This window comes from Symphodus melops (assembly GCF_947650265.1).
Source record: "Symphodus melops genome assembly, chromosome: 5".
NCBI classification, from domain to species: domain Eukaryota; kingdom Metazoa; phylum Chordata; class Actinopteri; order Labriformes; family Labridae; genus Symphodus; species Symphodus melops.
Genome location: NC_136695.1, coordinates 2,739,740 through 2,755,072, shown reverse-complemented (window position 1 = coordinate 2,755,072; position 15,333 = coordinate 2,739,740). Strand labels below are relative to the sequence as shown.

At 40.6% G+C, this 15,333-nt stretch overlaps 2 protein-coding genes and 1 long non-coding RNA gene across 7 annotated transcripts in view; 1 reads left to right on the top strand and 2 right to left on the bottom strand.

Moving 5' to 3' along the window:
* LOC306824719 (uncharacterized protein) overlaps positions 1-15,333 on the bottom strand; it is a 111,213-nt gene that overhangs the window by 26,915 nt on the left and 68,965 nt on the right. The window lies entirely within an intron of this gene.
* Positions 63-1,077, bottom strand: LOC306824726. Its single transcript, XR_013779177.1, has 3 exons — positions 976-1,077; positions 620-674; positions 63-94 (listed from the first exon to the last, which is right to left on the bottom strand). It is a non-coding gene; the product is annotated as an uncharacterized lncRNA (long non-coding RNA).
* Positions 10,451-15,290, top strand: LOC306824722 (uncharacterized protein). 3 transcript variants are annotated; one of them, XM_079345002.1, is made up of 6 exons: positions 10,451-10,744; positions 11,689-11,746; positions 12,179-12,470; positions 14,474-14,743; positions 14,970-15,039; positions 15,199-15,290. In XM_079345002.1, the coding sequence occupies exons 3-6, from the start codon at positions 12,308-12,310 to the stop codon at positions 15,269-15,271; spliced, it is 576 nt and encodes a 191-aa protein (XP_079201128.1). In that variant the 5' UTR covers positions 10,451-10,744; positions 11,689-11,746; positions 12,179-12,307; the 3' UTR covers positions 15,272-15,290. The 3 variants fall into 3 exon arrangements, with proteins under 3 accessions (XP_079201128.1, XP_079201126.1, XP_079201127.1); XM_079345000.1 differs by having other exon boundaries at positions 11,615-11,746; XM_079345001.1 differs by lacking the exon at positions 11,689-11,746.

Sequence of the window (15,333 nt, the reverse complement as noted above, 5' to 3'; positions counted from 1 at the left end):
GAAGAGGTGAATGAATGAAAGAATAACACCAGTCTTCCTGTCTGAACTTACGCTGAGCTCCATTTACTTTCACTCTCACTGCAGACGTCACTTCCTGTTTGCACGATAAAGCAAAAACCAAAGACAAGATAAAAAAATTCACAAAAGAATGAAGAATATAAATGTAAATCACATTGAAATCCTTATTTTCTATTTATAGTCTGAACACTTTACAGCAGTATCTGCATCCTTATGTTTCTCTCTTGACTAACTTTTTCATTTGCAAAAACATTCATGAGTGACTAGATAGATAGATAGATGGATAGATAGATAGATAGATAGATAGATAGATAGATAGATAGATAGATAGATAGATAGATAGACTGACTATTCTTTTATGTGATTGCATAGTTTAGTTAGAAAATAAAAATACATTTGAATTACAAAAAGTTCACTCATACAAATGTTTACTTTGCTTCTACATAATAACGGACAATCTGTTGTTGTTTTTTTAACATAACTGCCATGAATCTATTTATAAGTATTTTAATATGAAAAAGACTAAAATGTAAAAGGCTTAACAGCACTGATAAAATGAACAAACTACAGCATTTCCCCAGACAGAAAATACAAAACATACCTGTCAGACGAACACAACATGTGATTGGTGATGATGGTACAGCACAGCTCCATCCCTGTACATTAAAACAAGATTACAATCAATACACCGAAACCAACGCAGACGATATTTAAATTAGCCGTTGGAATTTAAACGGAAGTGCACGAGACCATACAGTTAGCTACTACATAAATTAGCACACTTAGCAGGTAAACTTTACTAAACAAAACAACATTAACCACAAATGACAATACAACAACAGTCACAAAACGTGACAAGACTACTTATGTGTCACTTAAAATACACTTTGATATGGATAAAATTACTTGTATGTCTTAGTATTTACAACATGTCACGGAGCTGTTTATAGTACGTACCGTAACTGAAAACGTCAACCAGTCAAGGAGACCAACTGACAAACCCAGACCTTTATAATCACCTATGACGCATGATCTGAGAATGTCGCTTGTTTACTGAACTGGTTTCTCAGTTTCACTCCTTTTTACTTTCTAAGGTGTGTACCAGTCCGTTTTATCATTTGGGGCGTTGTTTGTATGTATGTGCATTATGTTTTTTAAGGTTTGCATTTTACATGTATTTTATGATTAGATTTTCATGTGCACGTCCTGTCTGTGCTCTACAAACAATAATCAGTCACACAACTGTTCAATTTGTTCTGAGTGTGAAGAAATTACATGCAATTACATTTTTTATGGAAACAAAGTGTATAAAAAGTATTTTAAAAAACATGATATGTTGCATATTTTCTTTGTTTATATTTGCAGTCCCTTTACTGGGCACTAGGGGGAGCCTGAGGAAGTGTGTTTTAATGAGGGCTCCAGGTGAGGTGGACAGGTGTGTCAGCCTGAGAAGAGAAGGAGAAAGTGGATTTGTGGGTTTATTAATTCCAATTGACGTCGTCGTTCGTCTTTATTGTTTTGTTTGTTTTGATCATTTTTACAAGTTGAACAATAAATGGATGAATATATCCAAAAGTACATCAACAGCCTTCTTATGTTTTTTAAGAGCTGAGCACGCGTTTGAAAACAGCGTCCACATTCAACACCAAAGTGGCCTTTCTTTACATAATAGGATTTGTTAAAATTGGTCACTACAATTTTAGTGGAAAAACTTTGCTTTATTGGAACTCGTTGGATCATCGTTCGCTAGTTGGATCTAATGGAAGATCGATCGGCCAGCGCTGGATTTCTTTGTTTCCTTTGTGGATTATAATTAAACTTTGTACGACTCCCGTTTCGTTTAAGTCTGCTGGAGCCGCATCAACACCGGGACACCGTAAGCTGAACACCGGGACACAGTGCACTCTTTGTCGGTCATCCAAGGACAGTGAAAAGGACACAAATCAGGTACGCGTAGCGCTACAAACATTATGGCCATGGTTTATGTGTGTGCACACGTTTATTTTGACAATTGAAACTGGTATTTTGTTTTGAACTGGAGAGTAAAATCGCTCTGATTTATGAATGGTACTTTTGTTATGGTATTCGATTCATGAGGTGTTTTTAAGTTGGCTATATTGATGAACCGAATATGAATGGTGAATTAACTTTGCAAAACAAAGGTCATGTTGGTAATGAGCCAGCGGAGGCTCAAGCGCACACCACTGTGGATGCGCAAGGTGTTGACAATGAAATGCAAGTGATCCCAAGACGTTTAATAAAATTAACCCAAAAAGCATTATTGGACAAAGTGGACAAACTTCAAAAGACACGGAAAGCAAAGCTAAAGAAAGCATCGGAGTTTAAAACAATAATACTAAACTTAATGCCTGATAAATCCTGTCAATCAGAGGTTCACTGTACATTTGACAAACACAAAACTCTATATGACGAGGCAAAGGAAACCCACGAAACTCTCATGCAATATCTACCTCCGGAAGAAAAGGACAAACGAAATATGGTTTAAAGCAAAGATGTTGGGCTTCAATGAATTTACTGCCGATGTGAAAAGATGGATGTCTAAAGCGATTTCAACATCTGAACGAAATGAGGAAGGAGATGAGAATGAAATCAATCCAAGTGACAGCATTTCAAATGTTCACTCCAAAGTTTCAAGCCGAAAAAGTCCCACAAGTTCAAGAACCACAAACAACAACAAATCTGATACTGCTTCAGCGCGCGTCCACGCGGAGGCAGAGAGAGCGGCGCTACTGGCACGCGCATCTGTTTTAAAGGAAAAGCACGCACTGGAGGAGCAAGCTGCGTTGCTCAGGAGGAGACAAGAGAAACTGGAGCTTGAAACGGAGATGGCAGCATCAGCAGCAAAATTAGCAGTGTTATCAGCTTCCACTCACCAAGCTTTCTCAACAACTCAATCAAATGGAATGGAATCATATTTTGAAAAAGCAAAACAATTAAAGGGCACTTCCACTACTTCCAGCCCTCCTCTCAAAGAATACAGAACAAACCCTGGGCATTCGAATAAACCACCATATCAACAAAATCAACAAATTCCATATACTGATGTGAAAACAGCACAAAATAAAGTTAAGGACAATGGATTTTCACCAGCAGTGCACAAACACCCAACAGACAATCCTGTCTTGAACCATTATGAACAAATAACAAATCCTGCATTTCAGGGCCAACAGAATTTCCCAGAAAGTCACAACACACAAGCTTTGTACAATATACTGGAAAGACAAAATGAAATAACCTCACTTCTAGTAAAGCAGCAAACCTTTCATTTACTGCCACCAAGAGAAATTCCATATTTTGATGGGGATCCTCTACAGTATAACACTTTCATCAGGGCTTTTGAACATTGTGTAGAACATCACACCAACAACAAAGGAGACTGCTTATATTACCTAGATAAGCACACAAGAGGTCAGCCAAGAGACCTAGTTCGTAGCTGCCAGCATATGGCTCCAGACAGAAGATATGCTGCAGCCAGGCACCTGTTACAGGAGCACTTTGGGGATGAACACATTATCACGGCAGCGTACATGGAAAAAGTACTAAAATGGCCCGAAGTGAAACAGGAGGATGCAAAGTCAATACAAGCCTACGCATTATTTCTACGAGACTGTTGCAATGCAATGGAGGATTTACGAGAGAACTGGATTTGCCTGTAAATGTGAAAACAATCGTTCTCAAACTTCCGTACAAGCTAAGAGACAAATGGAGAAGCTCTGCTTGTGACATATTAGAAAAATGTAATCGCAGGGCTCAGTTCATTGATATAGTAAAAGTCATTGAACATCAGATGAAAATATTGTCTGACCCTGTGTTTGGAAACATTCAGAACACACAATATGGCACAGCAAGTAAAACCTTAAACAGAATGAAATCCCAAGCCAAGCCACATTTCAGAGGCAACAGTTTTGCAACAACGGTTACTGCTATCGAAACATCTTCTTCTCTGGAATCCAGACAAGGCAAACCTTGTAAACAGGAAATGCGTCCATCTTCAAAGGACAACAGCATCTGTGCATGTTGTGCACAAGGTCACCCACTGGATAAGTGCCCGCAAATGGAAAGGAAAACCCATCGGGATAAGATAAACTTTCTAAGAGAGAAAGGAATATGTTTTGGCTGCCTTCATGCTGGACATTTGAGCAAAGATTGTCATAAGCGCCTTTCTTGCAAATTCTGTAGCCAAAACCATCCTACTCTTCTGCACATTAAACAAAAACCAAACTCATCACAGCAAAGGGAAACATCAGTAAGCAGTACAGTTGTTTCTTTTCAGTCAAGTGATCATACAGGGGCTGGGAACAGTAGCAGTGAGGGGATTCTATCCATTCTGCCTGTACAAATAAAGTCAAGTAAAGGAAACATAATCATACAGACATATGCTTTTTTGGATCCGGGTAGCACAGCCACCTTTTGTTCTGAATCGCTTATGACAAAGCTTAAACTAAATGGAAGGAAAACTCACATCAGCCTGCAAACCATGGGGTCAAAATCATCAGTTCCCAGTTACATTTTGGAAGGTTTGGAGATTGCAAGTCTGAATGGATCAATCTTCTATGATCTGCCAGAAATATATACACAAAAGAGGATGCCTGTAGGCACACATAACATTGTCAAGGAAGAGGATTTGGCTAAGTGGCCATATCTTGATGGTGTCCATGTTCCTCTCATTAAATCTGAAGTGGACGTATTGATTGGTACCAATGCGCCCAAAATGCTGGAACCCTGGGAAGTTATAAACAGTGTTGACAATGGACCCTATGCCATTAAAACCCTATTAGGGTGGGTTGTTAATGGTCCCTTGCATGGGTGCAGTGAAGAGCAATGTGAGACTGGCCACCATGCTGTCACTGTAAACAGGATCTCTGTGGAAACTCTGGGGAAAATGCTGGCTTATCAGTACAATCACGATTTTAATGAAAATGCGTCAGATGACAGAAAAGAGATGTCAAGAGATGATGAGAAGTTCATGAAAATCATGGAATATTCAGCCACACTTCAAGATGGACACTACAACCTAAAACTTCCGTTGAAAACTGAATATGAATCTCTTCCAAACAATAAAAGCATCGCATATCAACGTATTATGGGATTGAAGAAGAAGTTTGAAAAAAATGAGGGTTTTCGTCAGGAATATACCAACTTTATGAATGAAGTCATCAGTAAAGGATACGCTGAACTTGTGCCAAGAAATGAAATGGAAAGATGTGATGGAAATGTGTGGTACATTCCACATCATGGAGTGTATCATCCAAAGAAAGGAACACTTTGTGTTGTATTTGACTGTGGAGCTGAGTTCAAAGGAAAATCTCTTAACAGTCAACTTCTGCAAGGTCCGTACCTCACCAGTTCTTTGTTAGGTGTTCTTACACGATTCAGACAAGAACCTGTGGCATTAATGACTGATGTTCAAGCTATGTTTCATCAAGTCAGAGTGATGCAAAGGGAAAGGGATTTCCTTCGCTTCTTGTGGTGGCCTGAAGGGGATTTAGGACAAGAACTTGTGGAGTACAGAATGACTGTGCATCTGTTTGGTGCAGTGTCTTCACCCAGCTGTGCTTGTTACGCTCTTAGAAGAACTGCAGAAGACAATCAAAGCATTTTTCCTGCTGAAGTCATCGACACAGTGAAGAACAACTTTTACATGCTTGCAGTCTGCAGAGGAAGCTGTCAAAATGGTAAAAGATCTGACAGCTCTGTGTAAAAAAGGAGGCTTCCACCTGACTAAATGGGTAAGCAACAATCGTGTGCTACCCCCCAACCCTAACCCTAAGTGCTACAATCCATACCCATAAAGGAAAGATCAAAGAACCTGCATGATTTGGATCTAGACAAGGACCAACTACCTGTTGAAAGAGCCCTTGGCCTTCAATGGTGTGTTGAAACAGACACTTTCAAATTCAAGATGGCACTCAAGGAGCGTCCAATTACTAGACGCGGCATTCTATCTGTGGTCAGTTCAGTGTTTGATCCTTTGGGCTTCCTTTCACCACTCACACTTCCAGCCAAACTCATTTTGCAGGATCTGTGTAGGAAGAGTTATGGGTGGGATGATCCAATTCCCTTACCTCTCCAACAGCAGTGGACAAAATGGTTGATAGACTTGGAAGGAGTGCAAGCATTCAAAGTTGATCGATGTTTTACGCCAACAAATTTTGGTAAACTTCTTTGTTGCCAGTTGCATCGCTTTTGTGATGCTTGTGAAAATGGATATGGCACAGTGACATATCTCAGGATGCAGGACGACAACAACAATGGTATTCATGTCTCTTTCATCTTGGGAAAAGCTAGAGTGACATCAATTAAGCAAGTGACGATTCCTCGCTTAGAGCTCACTGCTGCAGTTCTTGCAGTATGGAGTATGCAGTATCGAGTGGACACCATGCTTCGAGCAGAAATACAGCTCCCGCTTGAAAAATCTTGTTTCTGGACTGATAGCACAACTGTTTTAAAGTACATCAGAAATGAAGACAAAAGATTTCAAACCTTTGTGGCAAATAGAATATCCACCATTGGAGGAGCAACCAGTGTAATGCAGTGGCATTATATTCACACCATGCAAAACCCTGCAGATGAAGCCTCAAGAGGAATGAAGACAGACCATCTGCTGAAAAATAAAAGATGGCTGGAAGGCCCTGAATTTCTGTGGAAAACAATGTCCTCTGTTTTCCACAGAAATTCAGGGCCTTCCAGCCATCTTTTATTTTTCAGCAGATGGTCTGTCTTCATTCATGGCCAACTACGAGTCTGGATCCCAACATTGCTGCAGATGACCCTGAAATAAAAAGGGAGTTCATAAATAGTGCAGTGATTGTTGAGGGCACACAGAATGCGACACTGCAATTACTAACCTACTTTTCTGATTGGAACAGGTTAAAGAGAGCAGTGGCATGGATCGTTAAAATAAGGAAGACTCTATTGGAGATGAGTAAAAAAGGAAAAGTCAATACAGGAATGAAAACTTCATTAGGAGGACAGAGATTGACTGCCGAAGATGTTTTGGAAGCTGAAACAGCCATAATTGGCTTCACCCAAAAGGAAAGGTTCTGCAATGAAATCGCTACATTGACAACTGGCAAACATGAAGTAAAAAAGAGCAGCATCATATATAAACTGGACCCCATTCTGGACAATGGGTTGCTTAGAGTTGGAGGAAGACTAAGCAAGGTAGCAATGCCGGAGGAGGCTAAGCACCCTGTCATTTTATCCAAAGATGATGTATCAGCTCTGATTTTAAAACATATTCATGAGCAAGTTGGTCATGGTGGAAGAAACCGTGTTCTCTCTAGACTAAGGAGAAAATATTGGGTAACCAGTGCTAATGCTGCAGCAAAAAAGATTATAAATAACTGTAACTTCTGCAGGCGCCACAAAGGAAAGATGGGTGAGCAAAAAATGTCAGACCTGCCCAAAGAAAGACTTGAACCTGATCTTCCTCCATTCACTAATGTTGGCGTTGATTATTTTGGACCTATTGAAATCAAGAAAGGCCGTAGCCTTGAGAAACTCTATGGGGTCATTTTTACATGTATGGCATGCAGAGCCATTCACTTAGAGGTCGCTTATTCACTGGACACTGACTCATGTATATATGCCCTGCGCAGATTTATTTGTAGAAGAGGACAAGTCTCTCATATACGGTCTGATAATGGAACCAACTTCATTGGTGCAGAAAGGGAGTTGAGGGAAGCTCTTGCTCCTTTAAATCAAAGCAAAATACAAAAAACTTTGCTCCAGGAAGGAGTAAGGTGGAGCTTCAACCCACCAACAGCTTCTCATTATGGAGGTGTATGGGAGCGCATGATCAAAATGGTGAAACGAACATTAACATCTGTGCTACGTCAACAAACTCTGAGCGATGAGGGATCACATACAGTGTTGTGTGAAGTAGAAACCATTCTAAATGACCGCCCCATAACAAAGTTATCAGGAGATCCCAATGACCTGGAAGCTCTGACACCCAATCATCTGCTCACAATGAAAGTTAAACCAGTGTTGCCACCGGGATTATTTGAAAAGACAGATCTCTACATCAAAAGACGATGGAAACAAGTGCAATATATTGCTGACCTTTTTTGGAAACGCTGGATAAGAGAATATCTGCCTCTGTTGCAAGAGCGCCAAAGATGGAGTAAAGAAAAGCGGAATCTCACTCCTGGGGACATAGTCCTAATTGCAGATGCTTCTGCTCCACGCAGCTCGTGGCTGCTCAGAAGGGTTATAAATACCTATCCTGACAAGAAAGGACTGGTGCGTTCTGCCAGACTGAGAACAAAGACCAACATACTGGACAGGCCAGTAACAAAACTGTCTCTGCTTCAAGAAGCAACCTAACATTATCAGTCATTACTGGTGACCTCTGACCCAAAGGTTTATTTTATTTTTATTTATTTATTTTTTTGTTGGTAAATTTCATCTTAAGAGCTTGGCTCCTTTTTGTGTAAAGTGTTTTGAATGGTTTCTGTCATCCTGTCATCATCAATTAGGGGCTGGTGTGTTGGAGCCAAACTATGTGTTGCATATTTTCTTTGTTTATATATGCAGTCCCTTTACTGGGCACTAGGGGGAGCCTGGGGAAGTGTTTTTTAATGAGGGCTCCAGGTGAGGTGGACAGGTGTGTCAGCCTGAGAAGAGAAGGAGAAAGTGGATTTGTGGGTTTATTTAATTCCAATTGACGTCGTGGTTCGTCTTTTTTGGTTTGTTTGTATTTATCATTTTTACAAGTTGAACAATAAATGGATGAATATATCCAAAAGTATATCAACAGCCTTCTTATGTTTTTAAGAGCTGAGCACGCGTATGAAAACAACGTCCACATTCAACACCAAAGTGGCCTTTCTTAACATAATAGGATTTGTTAAAATTGGTCACTACAGATAGATAGATAGATGTTTTTTTAATGTTTTTTCAAGGTTTGCATTTATTTTATGATTAGATTTTCATGTGCACATTCTGTCTGTGCTCTACATACAAAAATACATCAGTCACACAACTGTTCACTTTGTTTTGAGTGTGAAGAAATTACATTCAATTAAACATTTTTATGGAAACAAAGTGTATAATTCTTTTCTGAACAGTCTTTAGTCGTAGTAGTCTGAATAATCTTTAAACATAAATCATTGAAATGATCTCGAAACAGCCAAAGTAATAAAAAGTGTAAATAAAAATCCTAAAGCAGGATACGTATGGCACAAATGTTTTGTTTCTGAATTCGAAATACTTAAAATAGAAGAGAAAACTATCATTTTAATCGAGGAGGCGTTCTGAAGCTCAGGGCCGACGTCTACGAGATCAAAAAGTGGCACACCCTTCATGTGCTTAAAAAAATGTATGCATCCATTTCACACACTAATTTATGTTGATTAACTAATATTTACACATTTAAATCTGAAAGTCGCTCCATGTTTTAGGGTCTGTGGGTCATTTTCTAGAAGTTCACGTGTGAAAAGAGCTTCAGGCTGATGGGTGAAGGATACATCCAGCATGCTGATTGTTGTCGTGGATTTTTCTGTTTGAATGAAAGCAAAGTCTGTTGTCTCTGGTTATTTTATTGCATAGAATAACTTTTTGCAGAAAGGGGTATTTCAAGAAAAAGGAGTCAAGGTTGTTGAAAACAGGAAGTCGAGGTATGTTGAGAACAGGAAGTCAAAGTTTGCACATCTGATGTATTTCAACATGAAGCACCTGTGAAACGGTTACATTTTGTGCAGACAGTATCAAATTGTATTTTTCCACTACATTGTCAGTCTGCAGGTCTCCAGGCTGAAGGCTGTGGAAGAAAAACACAGACTGTTAGCGCACAAGCTAAGACTCTTAGTCCAAACTGAAATGGACTCCTATAATCACACAACAAAGATTTAGGAGTGTTTAAAAATATATATATATCATGTAAGATACCCATGTTTCACATGCATTTAAATATTTAAGAGATCATCAAGCACACCAGTCAAACCAGTGCTTTTCATTCAGCTCCCATCATTAACCTGGGGCATGTATCACGTAGAAGGACTTTGGGCTATGCCGGGTATTTCAGGGTTAACTCTGGGCTTTTACTCCTACGAGGGTCGTTCACTTCTTACCTGTTTATATGGCCACGGTAACTTATGCTGCACATCTAACCTGCTCCGGAGCTGGTTATGATGGAGATAGGAGATCAAACTGTGAAAATCTCAGCTCACTGACCAATCAGATGTCTTGATCGTGGAGCGCTTAAATATATTATATAAATATGGGTAAAAATGCTGTTTCATTTATGTTTTAAAAATGTTTACAAATTGGTATCTGAGTATAAGTTAAACACAAGTAAAGTATAAAATGCTTTTGATATACTTTTTGTTTTATTGTGAAGAGCTAAACAGGAAGTGTTGTGTATACAACCGCTGCCAGTCATTAGTTGTATTAGCTTTACGCGAATGGGAAACCGGAAGTGAGACGCGCTAGCTTGACTGCGAGAGACGCAGGTACAAGTCGACATGTGCGCAGCAGTTTAAGTAAATAAATGAGGTTTTTACCCACCTATGCCTAAAAAAACCTCAAGCTAAACTAGTTTTTGGACATTTTCACCTCAGTAAGGTGTTTGTTACACTTTGAAACAGTTTTGCACGCGGACGCTAGCTAAGGAGATGCCTTGCCCAAGAGCTGGTTCAGCTAACCCAGCTCGCTATGAGGACGACTTTTCATCATTCCGGCCCGGAAGTGAAGATTGGTCGTAAGTAAAGTGCTGTTAGAAGAATTTCATTAGATTATATCTTTTTTTTGGACATCGCTCACTGGAAGCTAGGACGGGATGAGCAGACGGTGGTGATGCTGCGAGGACACGTGGTTCCTCCTCTTCACGTGAACTTGGACCACACACACATTGAACTATTCAAACAGGCCTGTAACGATAAGTTTGTTTAATTAAATAAGCGGGCTGGTGTGATTGGTCAGTAGGCCCCTCACACAGAACTTATTCAGATATAAAATAAACCTTTATTCATCTCGCAAACTGAGACATGAACGATGTTACAGCAGCGAAACAGGATAGCAGGAGAAAAGAACAAATTAAATAAAATAAACATATAAAAGTGTAGAAAATGTTTTCATCAAAAACAATAATTGAAAGAGCCAGTAAAACATGCATCAAAAACATTTAAAAAAGCCAGTAAGAAATGAACACTATCATGCACGTGTGTATAAGATGGAACATTTTATTGCACAATTTGTCCCATTTGTTTGGAAACAAGAGAATGAATTAATCCCAGGTAGGTCACATACAGCCTGATGCATTGTTGGACATTTAACACCTTCATCTGTACAGTAGTAAGAGACGCTGTGAACTACGATTATGAAGTTTTATAAACATATCTGGAGGAAAAGAGTCGAGTGTAGACGTGAATATAACCCGAGCTGAACCGAGCACAAACGGGTAGAGAGGTCAGCTACACGCCTTATTGTGAATAACTTATCCTGTGTTAATAAACACATGAGCTAATCAGAGCTATTTGTATTTTTAACCAGGTTTTAAACATGTTAATTTCTGCTGTTGTAAAAAAAAAGTCTTTTTCGGGTGTGTATGTGACTTCCTGTACGCCTGCAGCCAGCCTCAAGTGGACACTTGTCGAACTGCAGGATTTTGAATTATTGCATTGCCTTCGTATTTCAACACATCAGAGTTTGCCACTTGTCTGCACCGACTGAAAATCTGATCTGAATCAGCGTTACAGGCCAGGTATGTGTGAAGAGAATTTGACACCAGTTAACTTTTCTCTCTATGTATAAACATGAAACATTAAATCAATCTGAAAAACAATCTGACATGCACCCTGTAAAAGTCTACAGCCAGCTCTGAAATATACTGTAGATGGATGGATAGATAGATAGATAGATAGATAGATAGATAGATAGTTTAGATAGTTTAGATAGATAGATAGATAGATAGATAGATAGTTTAGATAGTTTAGATAGATAGATAGATAGATAGATAGATAGATAGATAGATAGATAGATAGATAGAGACAGCAGAGGGGTAATGCAAAATAAACTTTGTATGTAGTTATACATGAAAACACACAAGGATGATCCTTGAATTGAAGGCATTACATCATTATCTGACATGTTGCCCAATCAGCTTGTTTCATGTGGTCACTCCTGCTGCTTCCAGGGAAAACCCATCTGACGCTTGAAGTCCGGCTTCAGTGTCCGAGCTGAGAGGAAGAGGAGGACGCGGTGACTTCACCTCTCTGACCACAAACACTTCTGGAAGGCGATTAAAGAGCGACTCTGGGTCAGGATGGACAGAATGAAAGCTGACTGTTGGGTTTGGTCACCAAGGTCTCCTCTGAGTCTCCTTCATCCACATTCAGGGAGCCGTGTTCCAGTCCTGATGAGCCAGCGAGAGGTAGACGAGGACGAGGAGGAAGTATTGGAGCGTCCTGTTCTCTGCTGCTCTTCAGGTAGATTTGAGATATTAGAAGATGTGATGAAACAATGTGTTTTGATATGACAAAAAAAAACAACATAGGCATAGGCAGGGGTGTGTCCTGACTTTTGACAGTGTTAGATAACATGTGACATCGTGCACGATTGGTGCCCACCCTGCATTCGTAAAATATTTACAGTTTTGGTCTGTTAATTTCTGTTAGTTTCCCCTCGCAGACAGTCTGACATGTGGTGCTTTTGAATTTAAGGTGGACAAACCCAATTGTGATGTTTTGAATTGATGAGCGATAGGCCCGATACACAACAACATGCACGTCAGTAAACAGCATGTTGTTGGAGGAATGAAGCTTTTCTCCGGTGTTGACACAAGTCAAGGCACAACATTTACATTTTTAATGCACCACTTTTTTTTCACTTTGTAACACAAGCTAGTGAGCTTTGTTGAGTGTGTAAGGAGAAAGGTAATCAGACGTCTTCCTGTTAGACCATGACAGTGTCGACTATACAAGTTCCAGAAAGGAAGTGGAAAACTGGACATCAGGGTGAAAACGACGCCTTCACTGCCTCCATCGAAGACAACGCTGAATTTCCCGTCCCGTTACGCGTGCACGTCCATGTGTGTGTTCACGTGTGTGTGCCAGAATATGCAGATGACTTGTGACTAGATTCCCAGTCCAAACCCAGCAGGGCTCATCAGCAGGCACAGGAAACAGACGGATGAAACATATGAGTCAGCCACGTCGTGCAGCTGACCAGTGTATGGATGACGAGGCTCAAACTGAAGACAATGATGTCCCCCAGGGGTCGGTGCTTGGTCCCCTCCTCTTCATTCTTTACCTCCTCCCCCTTGGCCAGATCATCCGTCAACATAACCTTCAGTTTCACTGCTACGCCGATGACATCCAACTATACATCTCCTCCAAAGCCATCTCCAACACCACCCACTCCACACTGAGCAACTGCCTCACCGAAATTAAATCATGGATGCAAGCAAACTATCTTCAACTCAACAGCGATAAATCAGACATAATCATCATTGACCCCACATCCCGCACTAAAGCCAGTCACAACTTCTCCCTCACCTTTGACAACTGCACTCTATCCCCCTCACCGCACACCCGCAACCTAGGAATCATCTTTGACAATAACTTAAGGTTCGACCTCCACATCAAACACATCACCAAGACCGCCTTCTTCCACCTCAAAAACATTGCCCGCCTCCGCCCTTCACTCACCTTCCCTGCTGCAGAAACTCTCATCCATGCATTCATCACATCCAGACTAGATTACTGCAACAGCATCCTCCATGGTTTACCATCCAAACTCCTCAATAAACTGCAATACATCCAGAACTCAGCCGCACGCCTGCTCACCCACACCCGCTCCAGAGACCACATCACCCCCGTCCTCCATGACCTGCACTGGCTCTCCATCACTCACCGCATACAGTTTAAAATCCTCCTCCTCACACACAAAGCACTAAATAACCTGGCCCCACCTTACCTCACAGACCTGCTTCACCACCACACCCCCTCCCGTGACCTCCGCTCATCTAAAGGAAACATCCTCTCCCCATCTACATGGTCCAAGCACCGAACCTGGGGAGACAGAGCCTTCTCCATCGCTGCCCCCTCCCTCTGGAACTCACTCCCCAAACCCATCCGTTCCTGCACACACCTCCCAACTTTCAAGACCATGCTCAAAACCCACCTCTATAAACTAGCTTTTCCCCTCCTCTCTTTCTGTTTCTCTGTCCTTTAATGTTCTTCTACCGTTTTTAACTGTTTACTGTGATTTCTTTTTTACATGTAAAGTGCCTTTGAGCCCTCGTAAAAGCGCTTACAAATTAAATGTATTATTATTTCTTATTATTAATGAAAAAATGTGGTCTATTAGATTTTAAAAACAGCAGTGTCTTAGTTTCAGGATGTCTTACCCATAGTCTAAAATCTATGATTAAGCCTCAAAGAGCTGCTCTTGTTTTGCTTGTGATTGACCGCATACTGTATATCTGCAGGTTGTGATGACATCATCAGTCATCACGTCCACTCAGGGACCCCCAGCAGCTCTGGTCACGTGTCCTCACAAAGTCCTGGTGCTCCTTCCTCACAGCAGCCAGAAACTGAGATTCATCCTGGTCGAGGAGATGCAGCTCAGCGCTTCATGGATGGTGGGTGCTGGGAGGGTCCGGGGATGGAGACCCAGGGATGTGTATGTGTTCATGGGCAAAGAGAACCAGAGGGCTTTGGGTCCTGCTGGTCTGGATCTCCCTGTGTTTACTATGGAGGTGAGGGGCTCGACTGTTTCCAGATTTGCCTCTGATTCCGATGCATTTTATTTCTACTGAAAATAGAAACATGTTTTCTAGTGTTCTGTTCATGTTGATGTGTAAAACTGCATAAATTCAATAAAAATAATTTTGAAGAAATTTAAAAAAACAGCAGAATCTTGTCTTTTACTCGTGCTCTTTCTTCACCTCTTAATAACCTGTTGGATGTTTTCGCTCCATGCAGTGAGGAGGAACCTGGTGGTCGGAGTTGAGGTGGTGGAGGAGGTCGCAGTTGAAGACACTTTGGAAGTCATGTAAGTGTATAAACATTACTTAATGCCTTTTCTAGCATTCATCAAATTATCTAATTTCTACGTAGTCTGCATTTTTTTGACATTTTGTTTTTTGCTGTAATGAAAGCCGTCAAACATTTGTGTTCTGGTTTAAATACATATGATCTTTTATCTTCTTAGAACTGAGGACGTGTATGCAGATGATTTGATGGATCCTGAGCTGCTGCAAGATGACCTGCTGTACCCCACATGAGGACCTCCTGTCTGTGCTCTACAAAACAAAAATACATCAAACAACTTCAATTTATCTTTATT

What these genes read in the sequence shown, in the direction of transcription:
- LOC306824722 (XM_079345001.1), top strand. Translation starts at nt 12,308, where the DNA reads ATGGACAGAATGAAAGCTGACTGTTGGGTTTGGTCACCAAGGTCTCCT. An exon ending in TGTTCTCTGCTGCTCTTCAG is followed by an intron (nt 12,471 to 14,473) that starts GTAGATTTGAGA and finishes GTATATCTGCAG; the next exon opens with GTTGTGATGACATCATCAGT. An exon ending in GAAGACACTTTGGAAGTCAT is followed by an intron (nt 15,040 to 15,198) that starts GTAAGTGTATAA and finishes TTATCTTCTTAG; the next exon opens with AACTGAGGACGTGTATGCAG.